This window comes from Salvelinus fontinalis, chromosome 7 (assembly GCF_029448725.1).
Source record: "Salvelinus fontinalis isolate EN_2023a chromosome 7, ASM2944872v1, whole genome shotgun sequence".
NCBI classification, from domain to species: domain Eukaryota; kingdom Metazoa; phylum Chordata; class Actinopteri; order Salmoniformes; family Salmonidae; genus Salvelinus; species Salvelinus fontinalis.
In genome coordinates this window covers 56,464,268-56,485,984 of record NC_074671.1, presented here as the reverse complement: position 1 = coordinate 56,485,984, position 21,717 = coordinate 56,464,268, and the positions used below count along the sequence as shown (strand labels likewise).

Genomic DNA, 21,717 nt, shown 5'->3' with positions numbered 1-21,717 from the left:
ATGTCACAACTGTGAAGTTTGAGGAGAGAACGCTTGCACGCACCTGTCCTGAAATCACTAATTAGGCAACAGTTCCCGCGGTGGACTCGGCACGCTGGGGGTGGAGACAGTCTATAGCACGCCACCATCCCTCATTGGGCGGCATCTGAATGCGCTAGTCCTGATGGGCACTAGAGCAAGCGAGATACAACCCATACCCATATCACAGTGTGGGCAGCGGGTGAGCTGAGACTGAGTGTAGCTTACCCCGTCCACCATTTAATACAAAATAGATCGGGTATTTGTACTTTTCCATCCAATGGATGCAGCAGTGATGAACCCCCAGATAATGACGGATATCAACGGCAACAGCAATGCCGCGAACGCGGAACTGGAGGTGAAAAAGCTCCAAGAGCTGGTTCGGAAATTGGAGCGGCAAAATGAGCAATTGAGGACGCGGGCGAACGGCTGCACTGGCAGCCCCCACATTCTACCTCCCTCTCCGGCCTACATGGCCGGGAGCTACTGCATACCTAGTCCGTTACCGACGCTACTGTGCCAGTCTTCCTTGGAGTCATTTTTCCCGTTGGACGAACCGTTCGAATATTTACATTCACATTATGTTGATACTGCTCTCGAGACGGAGGCTGATTATATGGAACTTACGGTTCTGGATGAGGTGGACATTCTGGACCTAGATGCTGTATTCTCTAATGAAGACTCTGAAGCAACCTGGTAACTATTTCACAATGTGCAACGGTTTGTATAATGTAGTTGAGGTGACAAATTTAATCGGACAGATTTCTTTGAAACTTGCAGTCCTTATTTGCATATGACAATTTATCTATACGATGTACGATGGCGATGCAGTGTTCTGTTTATTTTAAAGGATATGTGACTGTTACTCTGGTAGACGTAGGCCTATGGAATATAATGATGTACCTGCAAATGAGACTCAAATCCTAGTAGGAATGATATACGACAACAAAGCCACACCTTCGGGGCAAATTGGACAGAAAGATGCAGCTGACACTTGTTCCAACGTCATTCGATTTTTCTTTAACAAACACATCGATTTGTTGCAATTATCATAGTCAACGATTATGATTGAGCAGACGGCCACTGCTCTGAAAATGTGCCTGTTGAAATGGAGTCTAGACTGCATCAGTCTGAGACATGTCGACTTGGGGGTGGACGACTAGACACAAACGTGCTATTATTTTAGTGGTAAAACGAATGCATAAGAATACCCGCTGATAAAAGATGACATTCTACTTTTGACTCATTCTTTATTATGGCGAATCTATTATAGTGCCCAAAACCAATTTTGGACTGCAGTCAGAATTGGCTGCTCCACACTATGCGCCACGGTTTGCGCTTGTTGGCTACAATCAATATGATTATTTTCTCATGTCCTAAGTGAGGTTTTGGCTTGATGTACATTTTTGGGATCATAGTAAAACTGGAAAACGTATCCCTGACCCGAAACCAGTCTTCCCTGTAGGCCCATAAGGGTTGATATGGGACTATAGGGCAGTAAAATCCTCTTCATTCCTTCTCTTCTGGCTCTCATCTTGTCTTCCCTGCAGGCTGTATGTGTCAGCCAAGGCCCGGCTGTGGGGGGAGAGCCCTGTTACCCCCCTCCAGTGGAGCAGACAGGTCCTGGACAGCCCCAGAACAGAGGTGGAGTCTGCCCGCTCACTGTGCCTCAGGTTGGACCAAGGTATGAGGAGGGGTGGAAACCAGGGACCAAAAAGGGTGGATAGATGGATGGCTATATACTAGACCATAGGTTTCTATCAACCTGATGAAACGTTTTGTATTCAAAGACTTTTTCAACAGATGGTTATGATTCTACTTTACTGTGTGTGTGGGTACATGGAGGTGAGGGGGAGGCTAGCACTGTGATGCCTTGAGCACAGTGTGAAACAGGTCCTCAAGTCTCTCAGGATTATGTAACCAGCCAACTCCAGACTATTTTGGACTCTGAGGTAAAACTACAGCACCTTTCCAGACAGTCACTAGCCACACACAGCACTGGCTACATCAAACTACACACAGCACTGGCTACATTAAACTACGCACAAGACCGGCGTCATTAAACTACGCACACACGACCGGCGTCATTAAACTACACACGGTGGTCACGCACAAGCGGAGTCACTCCTGAAAAGACAGCCGTATACAAACCTACAGACCCACACATTCGCAGCATGGTTGTGACAGTGAGTGCATTCATTTCACCTGGTTAGGTGATGGAGATCACGTTCTAATTCACAGCCTCTACCTGAAGAAGGGTTGCAGTGGAGAGGTGGCCCGGGTCGAATGAGAATGAATGGGTGGCCGTGAAGTGAAGGTATGAGTGGCCGACTTTGGGAATTTAGCTGTAACGTCAGGGGTTAATACCTCTACTCCTGAGACATTCCATGGTGTCCAATGACCACAGAGTGGACCTTGGGTTAATGTCTGAGAGGAAGCTGTGGTGTGAAACAGGACAGTGGAGGAGTGAATAGATGTGATGTAACGTCTCCCACGGTCTTCGCTGAAGGTAATGTATTAATACAGCTTTAGTCCTCTAAGCTCTTAATGAGAGGTGAAGCACTGGCCGCAACTGTCTGTGTGCGTCACTTTCAACAACTTGGAGTAAACACACACATCAGCTTAATTGCATTTCTTTTTACTATTATAGATTTGAAAAGTATCTGTTTTTGCACATTAAATCCAATTTAACTTGGCGTTCATATTGTACACTTGTCATGCAACAGCTTATCGTTGCATCAGTGAAGCTGCCATTTTATTTTTTTAACCAGGCAAGTCAATTACGAACAATTCTTATTTACAATGACGGCCTAGGAACAGTGGGTTAGCTGCCTTGATCAAGGGCAGAACGACAGATTTATACCTCGCTGGCTCTGGGATTCGATCTAGCAACCTTTCGGTTACTAGTCCAACGCTCTAAGCTACCTGCCGCCAATGCATCAGTGAACTACAGGTAACCGCCAAAATGAAGGGAACAACAACATAAAGTGTAATACTTATAAAATATACTTTTATCCCTCATACTCATGTTTCCTTTATTTTGTCAGTTACCTGTATTTTACTACAATATATTGCTGTAAGGATCTCAACTAGAAGCCCGTATATTAATTTCACAGTAGCTGTAACTGCAGGAAAAGCCTTCCACTGCTTTCTCACTTGACCTACTATCTGCCTGTTGCTACGTTCACAGGGCCTCCCTCGGCAACCAGAGGGGTAACCATGGTTACCGTGTTTACATGAAAGGCATCTCGCCTCGATGCTGCCAAGTGGTTTATATTCTCAGTGACAGGTATAACATAACCCCTCTATCTGTGGTGCAGGGATATATGCAGTGCTGTGTTGAGCAGCACACAGTCGAACCACCACACAGAGGGAGAGAGATGCTTTGCTTTCTCAGCTCTGCCACATTTATTATTTATTCTTCTCTCTCTGTTCTTTTGATCCACCACATCTCCTCTAGATAGATTGCTGGGATATTTGTTTAGCGAGTGTTCATTACTGTAGGTCTCCTCTATGAATATATATCAGAAGGTGTGTGTGTGGTCGCTGCTCCGTCCCTCGTCCTGGCCTGTGCTGAATGGGTGTGTTGAGCAGTGTGTGTGTGAGGGTTGTGAATGCAGCTTTGTCTCCTGGGCATTGGACAGCAGATGTGTTCCCTGGCTGCTACTGAATAGTGGTTCTGTGACTGTCACAGCAATGTGACGCGCTGGGTGTGAGGTAAACAACCGCTTCACACTGCTGACCTCTGTTCCTTGTGAGGGGCCCGGAAAGCACTGACAGCTGTGTGTGTGTGTGTGTGTGTGTTTTAGGGGTGGTCCGATACAGTACAGTATGACATTGCCTTTTTCCCTCCCTCCTCCTCCTACCTCCCATGCGTAGTCCATAGGTGGCGGGGGGTCTTCTCCAGCCACTCTTCCCCTGCCCTCCCCCTGAGACGTGTAGCTGGAGTGTCCCCCCTCAGTGCCTCGTTCTCCAGGTCCTGCTCCACCCCTCCACCCGCTGACAGACCTGGTAAATACACACACAGATTACTATGTGACATGGGTACAGATTGCCATAATGTTAACATAATATTACCATATGACATTAGCTTAACTAGGGGGTTTTCAACCTTGCAACCTGATCAGGAGAAACTCTTGTCCCTATTGAGCAGGAAACCTCTGCGCCCTATTGAGCAGAATCAGGGCCATATTGAGCAGAAAGATCCTGGGCCTTGTTGAGCAGAAACTCAACACTCCTGATCAGTTCACCAGGTGAGGAAAACCCCTGGTCCTTAGACACGAGGGCTACTCCATCCATGATTACTTCTTAAACATGGTATTTCACAATTGAAAAAAAATACCAGTCTCTTCATTGGAATAGTTTTTTTTCTCCATTCAAACAACTCTCCATGATTCTCTTTCTCTCCCCCTTATCCTCTCCTTCCCCTCCCTTTCTTTCTCCCTCCGTCAGCCTCATTCTCCTCACCCCTCCATCCTCTCCTCCACCTGTCCCTGACTCCTGTAGGGAAGGCTGAGAGAATTCCCACATTCCTCCCAGCCAATCACTCAGCTAATCGCAGTAAGCCTCGCTCGCTCCCCCACTGGCCCACGTTGGCTCAGTCTCTATGTCATGTCAAGGTTTGCATCTCAATAGTCTGCTTGAAAGAGCTTCCTCTCCTTGTCTCCTCTCCTTCATTCCTGCTGATGTTAGAGAGATGGACAGGTGAAACACCTTAAGTTTCATCTACTGGCTGTCTTGTCAGATCAGAACAGAGGTGGACACAAGAAGAGAGGAAGCCACTATAGACTATTGAGGCCCCCAAGGTCATCATTCATCATTTGTCACTGCACGAGAAGGAGCGTTTCAGTGTGTGTTCAGTTTCTGCTGCTTCAGGTGTTTGCCATGTGAAGTTCAACATAGTGGGATGGTCTGTCCCCTCACTTGAGTGGAATAGTCCCTTTGGTGATGGAAGTGCCACATGTCACACAGCTAGGTCGAGCCTGTGGGACCTGGTTGGCGGCCATAATGGAAAATAGCCATGGGGGCTTGGAGTGGCCATAAACACAATATGGCCTTTTCTAGCTTTGTCTGTGATTTGTGGTGCTTCTATCACCAAAGGCACAATTCCATGACGTGGCCTCCCTACTAACAGTGACTCGGCAATGTTTCTTAAAGGGAGAGTGATGTTTTTTTTGCTGCCAGTGTACCTCCTATCTAAACTAATCTTGCATTTCATCTGGTCAGTATTCTTTGTGTTCATTGTTAATGTAAAATGTCTGCAATGTAATTTGTCTGTGATCTGACCTTTGAACTCTGTTGTGTGTCGAAGGCCGCAGCCTCCGGCGGTTCCTCCTCAGCCCCCAGTCTTCCATGGACAGTGAGCTCAGTGCCTCAGAGCTGGAGGATGACTCCATCACGCAGGGATACAAACTGCAGGACCTTGTTGACGTCCAGGTCATGGCTCGTCTGCAGGAGGACAGTGAGTCCCTCACCCTTTATTAAAAACTGTTGTTGTTACATAGTTATGACTATATATTGTTTTACATAGTAAGAGGTGAGCTTTCCCCCCTTTCTATGTCAAAGGGTTGAAAATGCTTTATAAATCAGAACTATTATTAACTATTGAGCAGGTGACCTGAAAGGGAATAACTCTTGGCCCCAAGGTTAAAAGTAGGGCCCAGAGTTGTTCATGTGGTTTTGGATTCCTGGCCATTTTCTTGCCCTTTATTGTTCCTCTCTCTCATTATCTTCCTCTGTCCTTCTCTCCCTTCTAACACTGTAACGTGATTCAAGACCTTAGACTTCATCCAGGCTTTATTAACCTTAACCTCAGGCGTAGAAGGTGACGACTGATTGTGTTTGTGTGTTTGCGCTTGTCCGTATTTCCCCCTCCTTCAGGTCTTCGTCAGGACTACTCCACCACCCCCACCTCCATCAACCGCCGCAGCGCCAGCTTCTCCTTCCTCTCCCTTCAGCACAGCGGCGAGGCCGACCTGGAGGAGGAAGAGGATGAGGAAGAGTACGGGCAGCTACCTCCTCCCCAGCCCCGCCTGACCCGTGTGGGACCCACCCTGCAGCGCGGCCTCTCCCACTCCCACACCTTCTCCAGCATACGGGACTGGAGGAGGAGCACAACCACCCCCTCCACCCCTCAGTACCCCTCTGGAGGATTCTCCTATCAGCCCCCACCCCAACCCCAGGCCCTGGCCAGCCCCACACTCAGCACCTACACACCCGAACAACAGGGCTTCAGGCCTGGATCAGGTGAGCAGGCCTGGCCCATGCAGGCACTTGGGTTGCGTTCATTAGAGAAAATGGGAGATAAAAATATATATATATATATATATTATGACAAATGTTTTTATTGGACAGTGTTCTCCTGGTCGTTGTCTATTGGACTCAACCCTGGCCCTCTGCTTAAATTTATTAAATCTCACACTAATAAGAATTCTTGATTTGCAAGACTCTCTAATAATGTTTGTGTATTTTGGGGATCACATTTGGAATGCAGATGGATATGAGTACATTTTTCAAACAAGCCTTTTGTGTTGTCTTGATGGAACATTTGCATAACAATATTAGAAGGGCTACAAAATAATTGACACGCGACGTGATGGCCCTCTTATGAAATAGTTATCCTAATCTATTTATAGGTTTGTTTTCAACTTGTCATTGTTTATGTTAATGGAGGAACAGGTCATTTTTAAGGTCACCCACTCGTTAGTCACTACTGTACTGGCAGACTACCAGGGATGTGCTCACTGTAAGCCTCTTGAGACACTGACTGTTCTGTAAGCTCTTGGAGGCTATTCTGTTTCTGTTCTGGGAGCTAAACAGGAGAGGGACACTGAGATTACAGGAGATTTTTATCTTTGGGGCCTCAAAACTGGTGTTCTTCAAGAGAGACTAGTGAGTGGCACGTATTCCTCTTGAGGGCTCTATGTAGAATCTGAGATGATAAAGTCTTAGTCATCTAGATCTGTGGCCTTGAATTAATACAGGAATTGGTGTGTGTGCGCATTCTATTTAGATAAGCTGCGGAGGAGCATGCCCAACCTGTTCAGGGCTCCCAGTGTGCCCAGCCCACTGAGCCCAGCCAATCACATCGTCTCTCCTTCCACCCTTCGGAACAGTCTGAGCTTCGACTCGTCCAATGGGCTGGCCAGCAGGCTACAGTCCTCCAGTGAGATACCGTCTTCTTTGTTTTAGCTCTGACCATACACATACTATAAAACTGCCGGGCTTGATTGACTCGCCAGAATTCATCAAATTGAAAATGATCATTCTAAGTCGGTGGTCCATACATTATACAGTAGATCTGAGGAAAACAGCAATATTAAATCAATCCATTAATAATCCATTCATCTGTATATGATGTATTGTCAACCCCCTGTTCCTGTCCCACTAGTCCCTTCACCCGGTCAGTTGCAGAACAGAGTCCAGAGTGTGGGGAACTTCCAGTCGTTGTCACGGCAACCCCTCAAAGCCACAGCCTACGTCAGCCCCACTGTGAAAGGGCCAGTTACCATGCCGACCTCCACCAGTCTGCAGTCCCTGAGCGGCATCAGTGGGATCCCCCTCCACCGTAAACCAGCCGTGGCGGTTGGGGGCACTCCTACACCCCCCCGGAGCAGCCTGCCCCGCCCGGCCTCCTTTATCGGGACCAGCTCCACCCTTCGAAGCAAGATCGCCCAACCCACACGCAGGTAGGCTACTGTAGGACACTAGGGGAGCGCCAACAAGCTCAAAACTAGGTTCTTGTTGTCTGGGATCGTAATTTCCGATTGTTCATCTCAATCTGATCTTTTCCCCAGTTTATTGACGCCTCCTAAGAGCTTGTCCAGCCTGAGTGCCCTACGAGACGGGAGCTGGAGAGATGGCTGCTACTGAGAGCGGGATGAATGGAGACGTGAATGGAGAGAAGAAGAGCTGGCAATGTAGAGAGACCCTGCTGGTTGGGGTCACTCACTGCCACACAAAGTGTTCTTGGGGAATTGAGAAGGCAGGTCAACCAAACTATAGGGAATAACAACCTTGTGTAGAACGCCCTCATGATTGGGTATGTGAGGTGTCGTCAGCACTCAGTCAAACATGCATTCTCCACCTGTCCAATTTGGTCTGTGCCAAGGGGAATCGCCCTGTTGATATTTTTATGCACTAACAAGTTTTAACCACGTTATGGTTACATTAACATACTAAAGAAAGAGCTGCCACTTTATGCTAATTAAGCCACATAATTGTTTTTTTTTACTTTGGAACTCTGATTAATAAAAGGTGTATTTTCTCTTAATGGAGAGCACCAAATATGCTGCTAAAAAAAGTCTAAATCACTCCCTATTGTCTGGGTGTATTTGGTCTCATTTTTACATGGCAAAGTATATTTAAAATAAATCTTATATTATTTATTATCTTATGATTAGTGTAGAGAACTTTCAGTGTGCATTATTGGGATGCTGATTGTATTGATGCAATATTCTTCATGATTTAAAAAAAATGTGAAGCATATTAACCAAATTAAAGCTAACGTCTGAATCTGTTTACAATATGTCTCACCAAGACAGAGAAATTACTTCAAGTTGTGTTTTGGACACTTTTTAAACTATAAAGATTCACTGGCATATCTATGAAATATTTGTAATTGTTGCACTGATTGTACAAGTGTGAATTGAAATGTAATTGTTTTTGTTCATTTTATTTGTGATATTGCACTTTTATGGTTAATTATAATTTTGTTGATGAAGAGCACAGGGTAGATGTTTTGTCTTTTGGGATGAAGGATAACTTTTTAAAGATCACTTCCGTAGCATTCTCTGTCTGTTTTTAATATTTTTTTCAGTATTTAAAAAAAGCAGGTTAGTCTTCATGACCATCTCTTTCTCCAAAACATTTTTTTTACTGTATTTAATTGAATGAGTGTAGTTCTTTTAACTAAAATTAAAGATTTTCAAATGATAAAAGTATTATTTGAACCTGATATTCAATTATGTCTCGAGTTAGTAGGCTACTGGTTATTTTCACAGGTGAAGTTCTTACAATCAATCTGACAAATTTAGCGAAAATGTATTCAGTTTCCGTATCAAAAAACATGTAACGCTTTCTGTTTTCAAGCCTATCCCAAACTTTAACCCTTACCTTAACCATTCACCGTTAATGCCTAGCCTCAAAAATGTGGAGTTAAAGTCTGAACAACCTTACACGGAACCCAAACCGGCTGTGAGCGTGTGCCATTGTGCATACATGTATTTTGTCCCTCCACACCAAACGCGATCACGACACGCAGATTAAAATATCAAAACAAACTCTGAACCAGTTACATGAATTTGGGGACAGGTCAAAAAGCATTAAACATGTATGGCAATTTAGTTAGCTAGCTTGCACATGCTAGCTAATTTGTCCTATTTAGCTAGCTTGCTGTTGGTAGTTAATTTGTCCTGGGATATAAACATTGAGTTATTTTACCTGAAATGCACAAGGTCCTCTACTCTGACAATTAAACCACACACAAAACGGTCAACCGAATCGTTTCTAGTCATCTTTCCTCCTTCCAGGATTTTTCATCTTTGAATTTATATGGTGATTGGCATCTAAACTTTCATATTATTACCACGACAACCGGCAACACAGTTCGTCTTTCAATCACCCACGTTGGTATAACCAATGAGGAGATGGCACGTGGGTACCTGCTTCTATAAACCAATGAGGAGATGGGAGAGGCAGGACTTGCCGCACGATCTGCGTCAGAAATACGAATGACTTCTATTTTAGCCCTTGGCGCGCGCGGGCAATAATTTAATAACATGGATTTCTACATTTATTTTGCAACGCTCGCGCACGCGACGTGTTCGGTCTGGTCAGCATGTTACACTTAGAAATTTGATGTTTGAGTAATGTTGATGAACGTGTAATTTTGGTGTGAGACTGTGAGCGCTAGTTGCAGCATTACTAGGGTAGCCTCCATCGGATAGTATTCTATTTAGTCAATTCGCAATATTTTAACAGTCAAAGCCACAGGCAGGCATATACCGTACCTGTATCTTTAAGCCGACTGTGCATAACATGTTCAAGGTTTTAATAAAAATTCCATTCCCATACCGGGAGTCGAACCCGGGCCGCCTGGGTGAAAACCAGGAATCCTAACCGCTAGACCATATGGGAGGTTGGAAAACGTAGGAGTACTTTAACACTGAAATCCACAGGTAAGCCTATTGGTACTGTAGAGTGGTATTTCCGAACCCTTGTACCCCCAACAGTACACATTGTTGTTGTAGCCCTGGACAAACACCTCATTCAGCTCATTGAGGGTTTGGTGATTAATTGAATCAGGTGTGCTTGTCCAGGGTTACAATAAAAATATGTACTGTTGGGGGTATTCGAGAAGTGATGTAAAGTACTTCAGTAAAAATACTTTAAAGTACTACTTAAGTCGTTTTTTTGGGTATCTGTACTCTACTATTTATATTTTTGACAACTCTTACTTCACTACATTCATGAAGAAAATAATGTACTTTCTATACATTTTCCCTGACACCCAAAAGTACTCGTTACATTTTGAATGCTTAGCAGGACAGGACAATTGTCCAATTCACGCACTTAAAGAGAAAATCCTTGATCATCCCTACTGCAGCGGGCCTGCTAGTGATATTGGTGGAGCCAGCACCTTCACACGTGGAGATGTATCCACTCAATTAAGTAGGCCTACTCCGCGACCCACACCTACGCAGTCTTCTATGGACCAGTTTATGCCAAAGTAGCAAACAAGGCCAAATTGGCCAAATCTGTAGCAAAACAAGGCCAAATTGATATTGCATTGGCTAAAATGATTGCCACCAATTTCCAGCCATTTTCAATCGTGGAGGACAGAGGTTTTAGAAATTAGAGCAATAGTCTAAATCCAATGTACACAATTCCAAGCAGGAGAACCCTTTCAAAATCACTTATTCTTCCACAACTGTACGAGAGCACACAGGCTTCAGTGCTGGAAAGAGTCCACTCACTGACTGCTGGACATCAAGGGTAACCACTTCTTACATGTCGGTTACATGTCACTTCATTGAAGATACCCACAGCTTACTAAAGTCATGACAGGGAGACTGCATAGTGGCCACATCCGTTCCCACTGAGAGGGTCTTCTTGAAAACGGGACAAATAATTACTGAGAGAAGAAAGTGAGTCAAATTTGATACTTAAGTATATTTTAGCAATTAGACTTACTTTTGATACTTAAGTACAGTCAAAACCAAATACTTTCAGACTTTTAACTTCTTATGGCTGCAGGGGCAGTATTGAGTAGCTTGGATGAAAGGTGCACAGAGGTGCCCATAGTAAACTGCTTGCTCCTCAGTCCCAGTTGCTAATATATGCATATTATTATTCGTATTGGATAGAAACCACTCTGAAGTTTCTAAAACTGTTTGAATGATGTCTGTGAGTATAACAGAACTCATATTGCAGGCAAAAATCTGAGAAAAAATCCAAACAGGAATTCTATGTAAAATATGTATCTTTATCTCTTTAATTCTATGTAAAACATGTATCTTTCATCAAAGTTTATGATGAGTATTTATGTTATTTGACGTGGCTCTCTGCAATTTCTCCGGATATTTTGGAGGCATTTCTGAACATGGCGCCAATGTAAACAGGTTTTTGGATATAAATATTAACTTTATCGAACAAAACATATATGTATTGTGTAACATGAAGTCCTATGAGTGTCATCTGATGAAGATCATCAAAGGTTAGTGATTAATTTTATCTCTATTTCTTCTTTTTGTGACTCCTGTCTTTGGCTGGAAAAATGACTTGTCTGTGATTTTGCGGTGACCTAACATAATCGTTTGTGGTGCTTTCGCTGAAAAGCCTATTTGAGATCGGACACTTTGGTGGGATTAACAACAAGATTACCTTTAAAATGGTATAGGATACATGTATGTTTGAAGAATTTTAATTATGAGATTTCTGTTGTTTGAATTTGGCACCCTGCACTTTCACTGGCTGTTGTCATATCATCCCGTTAACGGGATTGCAGCCATAATACGTTTTAATCAAGTAGTATTTTAGTGGGTGACTTTCACTTTTACTTGAGACATTTTCTATTAAGGTATCTTTACTTTTACTCAAGTATGATAATCTGGTACTTTTTCCACCAATGTATTCGAGGAGCAGGGTGAGGAAACACTGCTATAGAGAACATGTTCAATGATGTTTAATTAAACAAAACAGTTGTTCCCATACCGGGAGTCGAACCCGGGCCGCCTGGGTGAAAACCAGGAATCCTAACCGCTAGACCATATGGGAGATCTTAAAAATTGAACGGAATATAGACTATTTGTTCCGTCTACACGGGACGGATTACATATTTATATTTAATTACATCATTCAATCCATTCTTCTCGTATTCCTTATAATAAACTGCGACTAAAACGACACTTTCAGACGACTGTGTTGTCAAAATAAAGCCAATAAAAGCGATAACAGTAGCAACCAGTTTTGACCCTCAAAGACATCCGTATATACGTCATAAGAAACGGACGCCGTGTTGATGGTTGAGAAATGTTCAACATTTTCTGCTTTTGTGTGTAGCTAGCTAGGTTGTTTAACCTTAATTATATTCACGTTATATTGGATCAGAAGACACAATGTGAGTATTTTGTTTCACGTCACACCCATTGCAATTTCGTTTAAGATTTACTAAAGCTAACTATGTAACGTTAACGTTATTGGTACCGGAGAGCCAAGTCTGTGACCAAAAGGCATCTGAACACCTTGCCCAAACCGGCTGCGCGCGTGCATAAATGTAATTTGTCCCCCCACACCAAACGCGATCACGACACGCAGGTTAAAATGTCAAAACAAACTCTGAACCAATGACATTAATTTGGGGACATGTCGAAAAGCATTAAACATGTATGGTAATTTAGCTAGTTAGCTTGCACTTGCTGTTGCTGTTGCTCGCTAATTTGTCCTGGGATATAAACATTGAGTTGTTATTTGACCTGAAATGCACAAGGATCTCTACTCCGACAATTAATCCACACATAAACGGCCAACCGAATCGTTTCTAGTCATCTCTCCTCCTTCCAGGCTTTTTCATCGTTTAAATTATATGTTGATCGCATCTAAACTTTCATTGTATTACCACGACTACCGGCAAAACTATAGAACAAACTTAACGTCAGGATAGGCAACCGAAATGAATAATTAATATATGTGTGTTATATTAAACAGAGGGAGTAAAATGCTACTAAGATCAGTGAAATGTAGGCTGAACTGACAACAGAGTGGCATTGGAGGACAGAGGTTTCATTAAATAGTACCCGCAAAACACCAGTCTCAACGTCAACAGTGAAGAGGCGACTCCAGGATGCTTGCCTTCTAGGCAGAGTTGCAAAGAAAAAGCCATATGTCAGACTGGCCAATAAAAAGAAAAGATTAAGATGGGCAAAAAAACACAGACACTGGACAGAGGAACTCTGCCTAGAAGGCCAGCATCCTGGAGTTGTACTCGCGAGACTTGTGAGACGTCTGTTTCTCAAACTAGACACTAATGTATTTGTCCTCTTGCTCAGTTGTGCACCGAGGCATTTACCACATTTACAATGTCTACAGTGTATTTCTGATCAATTTGATGTTATTTAAAAAAAATAAAAAAGTGCTTTTCTTAAAAACAACATATATATATATATATATATATATATATAAAGCACATTTTTTGTCCATTAAAAAAACATACATTGTAGACATATGTCTTACTTTTTAACTCTGCACCATAGGGAATTGTCTCATAAATTAGCATTTCACTGTAAAGTCTACACCTGTTGTATAACATGACCAATAACATTTGATTTCATATTGTTGCATCTATTCATTAGCTAACATTGGCTAGCTAGTTCAGTTTGTATGACCATGGTTGTGTTTTAGTGTACTGTCCAAATTGCTATTCTGATCAGCTTTCAAACACATGTTTATGAAGTTGTTTATTTTGTTTGTATTACTCAGGTCGGAATATTGGAAGTCCCAGCCGAAGAAATTCTGCCAGTACTGCAAGTGCTGGATAGCCGACAATAAACCTGTGAGTGTTGAGTAAATTGTCATGTAATTTGCACCGGTATGTAAAGTTGGTGTACTTAGCTGACTAGCTACCCATTCAGGCATGATCATCATGCTAGTTATTCAGTCTCTTTGACTAGGCCCTTCTCATGTTTCTAACGTTGAATGAAATCTTACTTATTCTTGGTGATGTGTGTCAAAGAGAGAGTAGTCTGTTACGTTATGACTGCACGGGGTTGTGGCTGAGGACAAGATTTGATCATGTATTCACCCCTGTGCTTGTTTGTTTCTCATGCAGAGTGTTGAGTTTCATGAACGAGGGAAGAATCACAAAGAAAATGTTGCTGCCAAAATTGCTGAGGTGAGTTGTCATCATTGGGTTTTGCTTTCACTTGTGGAACATAGAAAGATGGGTGCCTGTCAGTGCCAGGGTTGTAGCTACCATACTGCATAAGAAATACAGATGCCATAAATGTTGTGTCAATCACCTGAGACTATACTGTTTTCTATCTGGGCTCTATGTAGTCTGCTGATAACACGTTATACACAGAGGTATCAACAGGGGTCACTGTTGCAAGGGAAACTATTGATGCGTTGTAAACGCAGCTTGGCATACATAGCCCTAATGGCTAGCCTAGTGGTGTATTTCAGCAGAGATAAGGTCCAGATAAGCCACTCTCACCCCATGCTGTCATCTCATTGGTGACTTGACTGATACTCCGGCCTCTCTTCTGTACAGATGCAAAAGAAGAGCATTGACAAGGCGAAGAAGGAGGATCGTCAGTCTAAAGAGTTTGCAACGATGGAGGCGGCTGCACTGAAAGCTTATGAGGAGGATATGAAAAGGTTGGGGATAAAACCATCAGGTAACTTCTTAGTTAAGTGTTTTATTGATTTACTAACTTAATAACCTGCCAGTCTGTTTTTGTACCGTCTAATATGTGTGTAACTTATTACCATTGTTTCTTATAGTTTTTGTATTCTTATATTTTATTATCTCGTTGTTGCTTTGTCGAGAAGGAACCTGTCAAGTAAGCATTTTGTCGGATGATGTATACCACGTGTATACTGTACATACGACTAATGAAACTTGAAGCTTTTAAAAAGTTGTTAGAACACAGTGTAAGTTGTTTTGGATAAGAGTGTCTGCTCAAATGGCTAATATATATCAATGTGATTTTGTGTGTTTGCTTAGGTTCCCCATCTCAAACCAAAGCCCAAACTCCAAGCCCAGTTCCATCTCATTCTCCATCTCCATCTCCATCTCAATCTCGAAAACAAGAAAAGAAGCGAAAGCCTGGAAAGGAGAGGATGCCCAGAAACGAATCAGAGAACTGGGTGGAGGGAAAGACAAGCGAAGGACTCACATACTACTACAACTCTATGACAGGAGGTAGGCAAGGTTCACACAAGGTGCTTGAAGTGTTTAAAGTAATTGAATTTGGCACTCTGAAATTCAATTACTTGAATACCTTAAAAATCTGAAATTTTCTCAAGTTGGTACTTGAAAAGTACTTGAATTAAAATGGGAGGAGAACAGAAAACTATCAAATATGTTAATATGAAAAATTTTAGAAAAATATATTGCTCTTACGAATTCATTTCCAGGTAGACTACCGAGTTTTATTTCATGTGTTTCGCACTCTGGTTGCCAGGCGAGCTCTCTCATTCTACCCACACTGCCACTCAGCCAGGCAGGTACAGAACCGACTGATCAAATCAAATCAAATTTTATTTGTCACATACACATGGTTAGCAGATGTTAATGCGAGTGTAGCGAAATGCTTGTGCTTCTAGTTCCGACAATGCAGTAATAACCAACAAGTAATCTAACAATTTCACAACTACTACCTTATACACACAAGTGTAAAGGGATAAAGAATATGTACATAAAGATATATGAATGAGTGATGGTACAGAACGGCATAGGCAAGATGCAGTAGATGGTATAGTGTACAGTCTATACATATGAGATGAGTAATGTAGGGTATGTAAACATAAAGTGGCATAGTTTAAAGTGGCTAGTGATACATGTATTACATAAAGATGGCAAGATGCAGTAGATGATATAGAGTACAGTATATACATATGAGATGAGTAATGTAGGCTATGTAAACATTATATTAAGTGGCATTGTTTAAAGTTGCTAGTGATACATTTCTACATAATTTCCATCAATTCCCATTATTAAAGTGGCTGGAGTTGAGTCAGTATGTTGGCAGCGGCCACTAAATGTTAGTGGTGGCTGTTTAACAGTCTGATGGCCTTGAGATAGAAGCTGTTTTTCAGTCTCGGTCCCCGCTTTGATGCACCTGTACTGACCTCGCCTTCTGGATGATAGTGGGGTGAACAGGCAGTGGCTCGGGTGGTTGTTGTCCTTGATGATCTTTATGGCCTTCCTGTGACATCGGGTGGTGTAGGTGTCCTGGAGGGCAGGTAGTTTGCCCCCGGTGATGCGTTGTGCAGACCTCACTACCCTCTGGAGAGCCTTACTGTTGTGGGCGGAGCAGTTGCCGTACCAGGCGGGGATACAGCCCGACAGGATGCTCTCGATAGCCTTACTGTTGTGGGCGGAGCAGTTGCCGTACCAGGCGGTGATACAGCCCGACAGGATGCTCTCGATTATGCATCTGTAGAAGTTTGTGAGTGCTTTTGGTGACAAGCCAAATTTCTTCAGCCTCCTGAAGTTGAAGAGGCGCTGCTGCGCCTTCTTCACAACGCTGTCTGTGTGGGTGGACCAATTCAGTTTGTCCGTGATGTGTACACCTAGGAACTTAAAACTTTCCACCTTCTCCACTACTGTCCCGTCGATGTTTTACTTATTTATTTATTTTTATTTTACCGTTATTTTACCAGGTAAGTTGACTGAGAACACGTTCTCATTTGCAGCAACGACCTGGGGAATAGTTACAGGGGAGCGGAGGGGGATGAATGAGCCAATTGTAAACTGGGGATTATTAGGTGACCATGATGGTTTGAGGGCCAGATTGGGAATTTAGCCAGGACACCGGGGTTAACACCCCTACTCTTACGATAAGTGCCATGGGATCTTTAATGACCTCAGAGAGTCAGGACACCCGTTTAACGTCCCATCCGAAAGACGGCACCCTATACAGGACAGTGTCCCCAATCACTGCCCTGGGGCATTGGGATATTTTTTTAGACCAGAGGAAAGAGTGCCTCCTACTGGCCCTCTAACACCACTTCCAGCAGCCTCTGGTCTCCCATCCAGGGACTGACCAGGACCAACCCTGCTTAGCTTCAGAAGCAAGCCAGCAGTGGTATGCAGGGTGGTATGCTGCTGGCTAGGGGGGTGCTCCCTCTGCTGTTTCCTGAAGTCCACAATCATCTCCTTTGTTTTGTTGACGTTGAGTGTGAGGTTATTTTCCTGACACCACACTCCGAGGGCCCTCACCTCCTCCCTGTAGGCCGTCTCGTCGTTGTTGGTAATCAAGCCTACCACTGTAGTGTCGTCCGCAAACTTGATGATTGAGTTGGAGGCGTGCATGGCCACGCAGTCGTGGGTGAACAGGGAGTACAGGAGAGGGCTCAGAACGCACCCTTGTGGGGCCCCAGTGTTGAGGATCAGCGGGGTGGAGATGTTGTTACCTACCCTCACCACCTGGGGGCGGCCCGTCAGGAAGTCCAGGACCCAGTTGCACAGGGCGGGGTCGAGACCCAGGGTCTCGAGCTTGATGACGAGTTTGGAGGGTACAATGGTGTTAAATGCTGAGCTGTAGTCGATGAACAGCATTCTCACATAGGTATTCCTCTTGTCCAGATGGGTTAGGGCAGTGTGGTTGCGATTGCGTCATCTGTGGACCTATTGGGTCGGTAAGCAAATTGGAGTGGGTCTAGCGTGTCAGGTAGGGTGGAGGTGATATGGTCCTTGACTAGTCTCTCAAAGCACTTCATGATGACGGAAGTGAGTGCTACGGGGCGGTAGTCGTTTAGCTCAGTTACCTTAGCTTTCTTGGGAACAGGAACAATGGTGGCCCTCTTGAAGCATGTGGGAACAGCAGACTGGGTTAAGTATTGATTGAATATGTCCGTAAACACACCAGCCAGCTGGTCTGCGCATGCTCTGAGGACGCGGCTGGGAATGCCGTCTGGGCCTGCAGCCTTGCGAGGGTTAACACGTTTAAATGTTTTACTCACCTCGGCTGCAGTGAAGGAGAGCCCGCAGGTTTTGGTAGCAGGCCGTGTCAGTGGCACTGTATTGTCCTCAAAGCGAGCAAAAAAAGTTATTTAGTCTGTCTGGGAGCAAGACATCCTGGTCCGCGACGGGGCTGGTTTTCTTTTTGTAATCCGTGATTGACTGTAGACCCTGCCACATACCTCTTGTGTCTGAGCTGTTGAATTGCGACTCTACTTTGTCTCTATACTGGGACTTAGCTTGTTTGGTTGCCTTGCGGAGGGAATAGCTACACTGTTTGTATTCGGTCATGTTTCCGGTCACCTTGCCCTGGTTAAAAGCAGTGGTTCGCGCTTTCAGTTTCACGCGAATGCTGCCATCATGATTAGGGACTGCCAAACGTCACATCGATAGCTACAATGCTGGGCAAATATAGAGCCTTTTGTGCATAATAGAACATTTATGGGGTCTGTTATTTCAGCTAATGAAACATGGGACCTACCCTTTTATATTTTTGGTCAGTGTAGTTTACCCACCTTTTTCTTACCACTTCATCACTGGACCTAACCAACCCACACTGTGTAAGGTGAAAATAAATGCATCAGACTTAGACATGTCGAGCATGGTGTAACCGGCCCTGGAGGGGAAAGGCACAACACTGCATCCTGCACTAGTTCTACATTATGAGACTTTTTCTCTCCAGAGCTTTTTTTGTTGTTTCCTCATTCAAGGGGGGCCTGCGATATTCCACTTTATCAATCGGCAGCCGTGCTCCTGCTGTTCTGGTTGCCGTTCACGTGCCGTTTTCCTCACACAGCCCACCCTTCTCCCGACCGGCGACTCTAAAGCTGCCAGTCAGAAGCAAGACGCTTTTTCGTAGCTATTAAGTAGTAGATTCCCAAATGACGAATAAAATTACAATACTGTCATAAAGCTGGAGTTGTAATAATGCAAATAACAAATGTGTGTTCACAAGTAGGCATGTCCCAAAACTCTGCTCATCACTACTCAAATTACATCATCAGTACTGATTTACCACTAATGTATGTAGTAAATAAGTAGTGAAACACGTATTATTGAGTAGAGCTTCTAAGGTAGTAGCGAATATACCGTAGGTTTTGGCAAATATACCGCCATCTGGTGACGAATAGAAACAATTGCATAATAGGAACTATTACAAATTGATGGTCCTCGAAAGCACTTGAATTTGGTTTGCAACTATCCGTACGAACCCTGGGTAGGCTGAAGACCACAACAACTCCGCAGATATCAGAGATGACGGGTTAAAAGTCAGACTGTGACTTTTAATAAATCAGTTTTGAACATACACCTAGGACCATTCACCTTTCTCCTGAAGCATTGTGTTTTTATATCTTTTCAGAATCTCAGTGGGACAAACCATATGGGTTGCAGGGAAAGAGCACACCATCTCCACAGCCTGGTCAAACTGAGGTAGACACTACTTTTTAATGTATTTTTCTTAATACCTTTCATTTCACCAGGAAGTCTCTTGTATGTTGTTACCCATTTGATATGTTTAGAGTCAGTGTAATGTACCAAGGTAATGCATTCAAGTCCTGGTATGAACACACTTTTTTTTTTCTGTAGATCTCCTTAGGTAGGGCCTGGATGGAGGCCGTCAGTCCTGATGGATTTACCTACTACTACAACACAGAGACTGGAGGTCAGTCTGTAAAGACAGTGATGACAAGAATGATGTATGTTTGACATAATTATGTTTGACATAGTTTTGATGTTTCCCCCACTCTGACAGAGTCCAGCTGGGAAAGACCTGTAGATCTCCCTGCCGGTGGTGAGTCTGGGTCTGGGCTCGGGCCCAGTGGAGAGACAGTGGGCCCCCCAGGGGTAGATGACCCATCTGCCCTGCAGCCAGAACCCCTATCTGGAGAGGACAGCTCCAACAGTACCAACGGAGCCGGGGAGGGAGAGGATTCCAAACAGGTCACCAAGATTCAGTTCAGGGTGAGACTGAGTTCTCAATACAACCCCATTTGTAGTGAATGGGCACAAACAATAGTGGGCATTAGTTTAGGATTTGAGTCATGGTGACTGGCGATCATTTCAATAATCATTTGCTCTCCCCACAAAAAGAATACACCGCCTTCAGACAAGGAGGGAGAGGATAAAGATGGTGAGGATGATGATGGGGGGAAGGGAGACGAAGGGGCCAAAGACACACCGGCAGCTGTGCCTGAGGAGAAAGAGGAGAGGCCTGCTGTTAAGAAGCCCAGGAAGACCAACCCTTACGGAGCCTGGGAGCAGATACAGGAAGAAGAAGAGCCTTAGTAAGAGACTGTTGTACTGTCAATGTCTTCATTTGGATTTAACTATGAGCTTTTGTTACAGTTTGCCTTAATGAACAGGACCCTGTTGCTAGTCTGTCTCTACTTTAGCCAACTTGTTGTTGTGTGCCTAATTAAATGCTAAACTAATAACTCACCTATCTGCTCTATACCCCACCCACCACCACCCATGTTCTCTCCCCCAGTGAGAAAGTGGACCTGCAGCTACCACAGGTGGAAGGTGCAGCTAGCGCCCCCGCCCCCACGGAGCTGCCACCTGAGCCCAAACCCAAGTTTAGGGAGCGTATCATCACCTCTCTGGGCGACGGGGGTGGCCCCGCGTCGGGAGCCGGGGCCACGTTCAGGAAGAGGAAAGCAGAGAACGGGAAAACCTCCAGGAGCCTGAGGCAACGGGGAGATGATGACTAATACCCAGGCTAACTCAGATATGAACTCTTTTTAAACAGACACAAGGCTTGACAAGCTGGGGGATGTTGTTGGAGACTGTTATTGTGTAAGGGGACAATTCTAGCAACGTCATATCAATACCTGGATAGGCAGGTCAGGTCCCTGTGGGCTACAAAGAACCCGAGTTAGCTACTCACCAAGATGCCATAAGTTCATAATTGTTCAGGTTGAATTTTACCCATCCAACCAACCAAGTTAGTATATCAGCAGCTTTTGGGGTTGAATAGGACAAGCAGACGTCTGAAACAAGCTGGATCAGTGGCTTTAGCTGTCCTAACTTGAAGTGTTTGTCTTACTCTTTACAATTTCCTTTTTCAATGCCTGATGCCCTCCTGCTTTTTTTATTTGAATTGAATAGCATACAGCCGTGACGGACAGACTATCATTCCCAGAGATATTTTGTTATGCGTGTGTGATGTATTTTTAACGGGATAATTTCTGGATGGCTTGGGAAGGACCGCTGTGATGTCCTTACTGTGGTGGTGGTGGTTGTCATTTTCCACATCACCACCAGTACATGCTCAGGCCTGGGTCTCCCAAACCCATCTTAGCACTAAGGTCATCTTTTGTCTATTTAGTTTCAATGGAATTAACATGATCCTAGTGCTACGATGCTTTGGGGAAACCCAGCGCTGAACCGTACCCGCATGGTTGGAGTATGCGAGAAGGAGAATGCAAAGCAAGTTTTCTACAGTATGATTGATGAAATATTGTACTTGAATATATATTGTGCTGGTGTGGACATTTTCTCTATGCTTCTTCCTT

At 44.0% G+C, this 21,717-nt stretch overlaps 2 protein-coding genes and 2 non-coding genes across 5 annotated transcripts; 2 read left to right on the top strand and 2 right to left on the bottom strand.

Annotated features, from left to right (window-relative positions):
* The first annotated feature begins 127 nt into the window (after positions 1–127).
* LOC129859813 (SLAIN motif-containing protein 1-like) lies at positions 128–8,957 on the top strand. Of its 2 annotated transcripts, XM_055929939.1 has the most exons (9): positions 128–714; positions 1,569–1,702; positions 3,898–4,029; positions 4,471–4,578; positions 5,330–5,479; positions 5,899–6,264; positions 7,031–7,183; positions 7,409–7,706; positions 7,815–8,957. In XM_055929939.1, the coding sequence occupies exons 1-9, from the start codon at positions 299–301 to the stop codon at positions 7,888–7,890; spliced, it is 1,833 nt and encodes a 610-aa protein (XP_055785914.1). In that variant the 5' UTR covers positions 128–298; the 3' UTR covers positions 7,891–8,957. The 2 variants fall into 2 exon arrangements, with proteins under 2 accessions (XP_055785914.1, XP_055785915.1); XM_055929940.1 differs by lacking the exon at positions 4,471–4,578.
* A 1,126-nt stretch (positions 8,958–10,083) lies between these two features.
* trnae-uuc (transfer RNA glutamic acid (anticodon UUC)) lies at positions 10,084–10,155 on the bottom strand. The gene has a single exon. It is a non-coding gene; the product is annotated as a tRNA-Glu (tRNA).
* Positions 10,156–12,222: 2,067 nt separating this feature from the next.
* On the bottom strand, positions 12,223–12,294 carry trnae-uuc (transfer RNA glutamic acid (anticodon UUC)). The gene has a single exon. It is a non-coding gene; the product is annotated as a tRNA-Glu (tRNA).
* A 224-nt stretch (positions 12,295–12,518) lies between these two features.
* On the top strand, positions 12,519–21,694 carry LOC129859810 (WW domain-binding protein 4-like). The gene is made up of 10 exons (XM_055929937.1): positions 12,519–12,637; positions 13,996–14,068; positions 14,345–14,407; positions 14,786–14,912; positions 15,242–15,439; positions 19,563–19,633; positions 19,790–19,865; positions 19,956–20,164; positions 20,294–20,487; positions 20,691–21,694. Coding segments are annotated over exons 1-10 (1,236 nt in total). The 5' UTR covers positions 12,519–12,635; the 3' UTR covers positions 20,914–21,694.
* Positions 21,695–21,717: the final 23 nt, after the last annotated feature.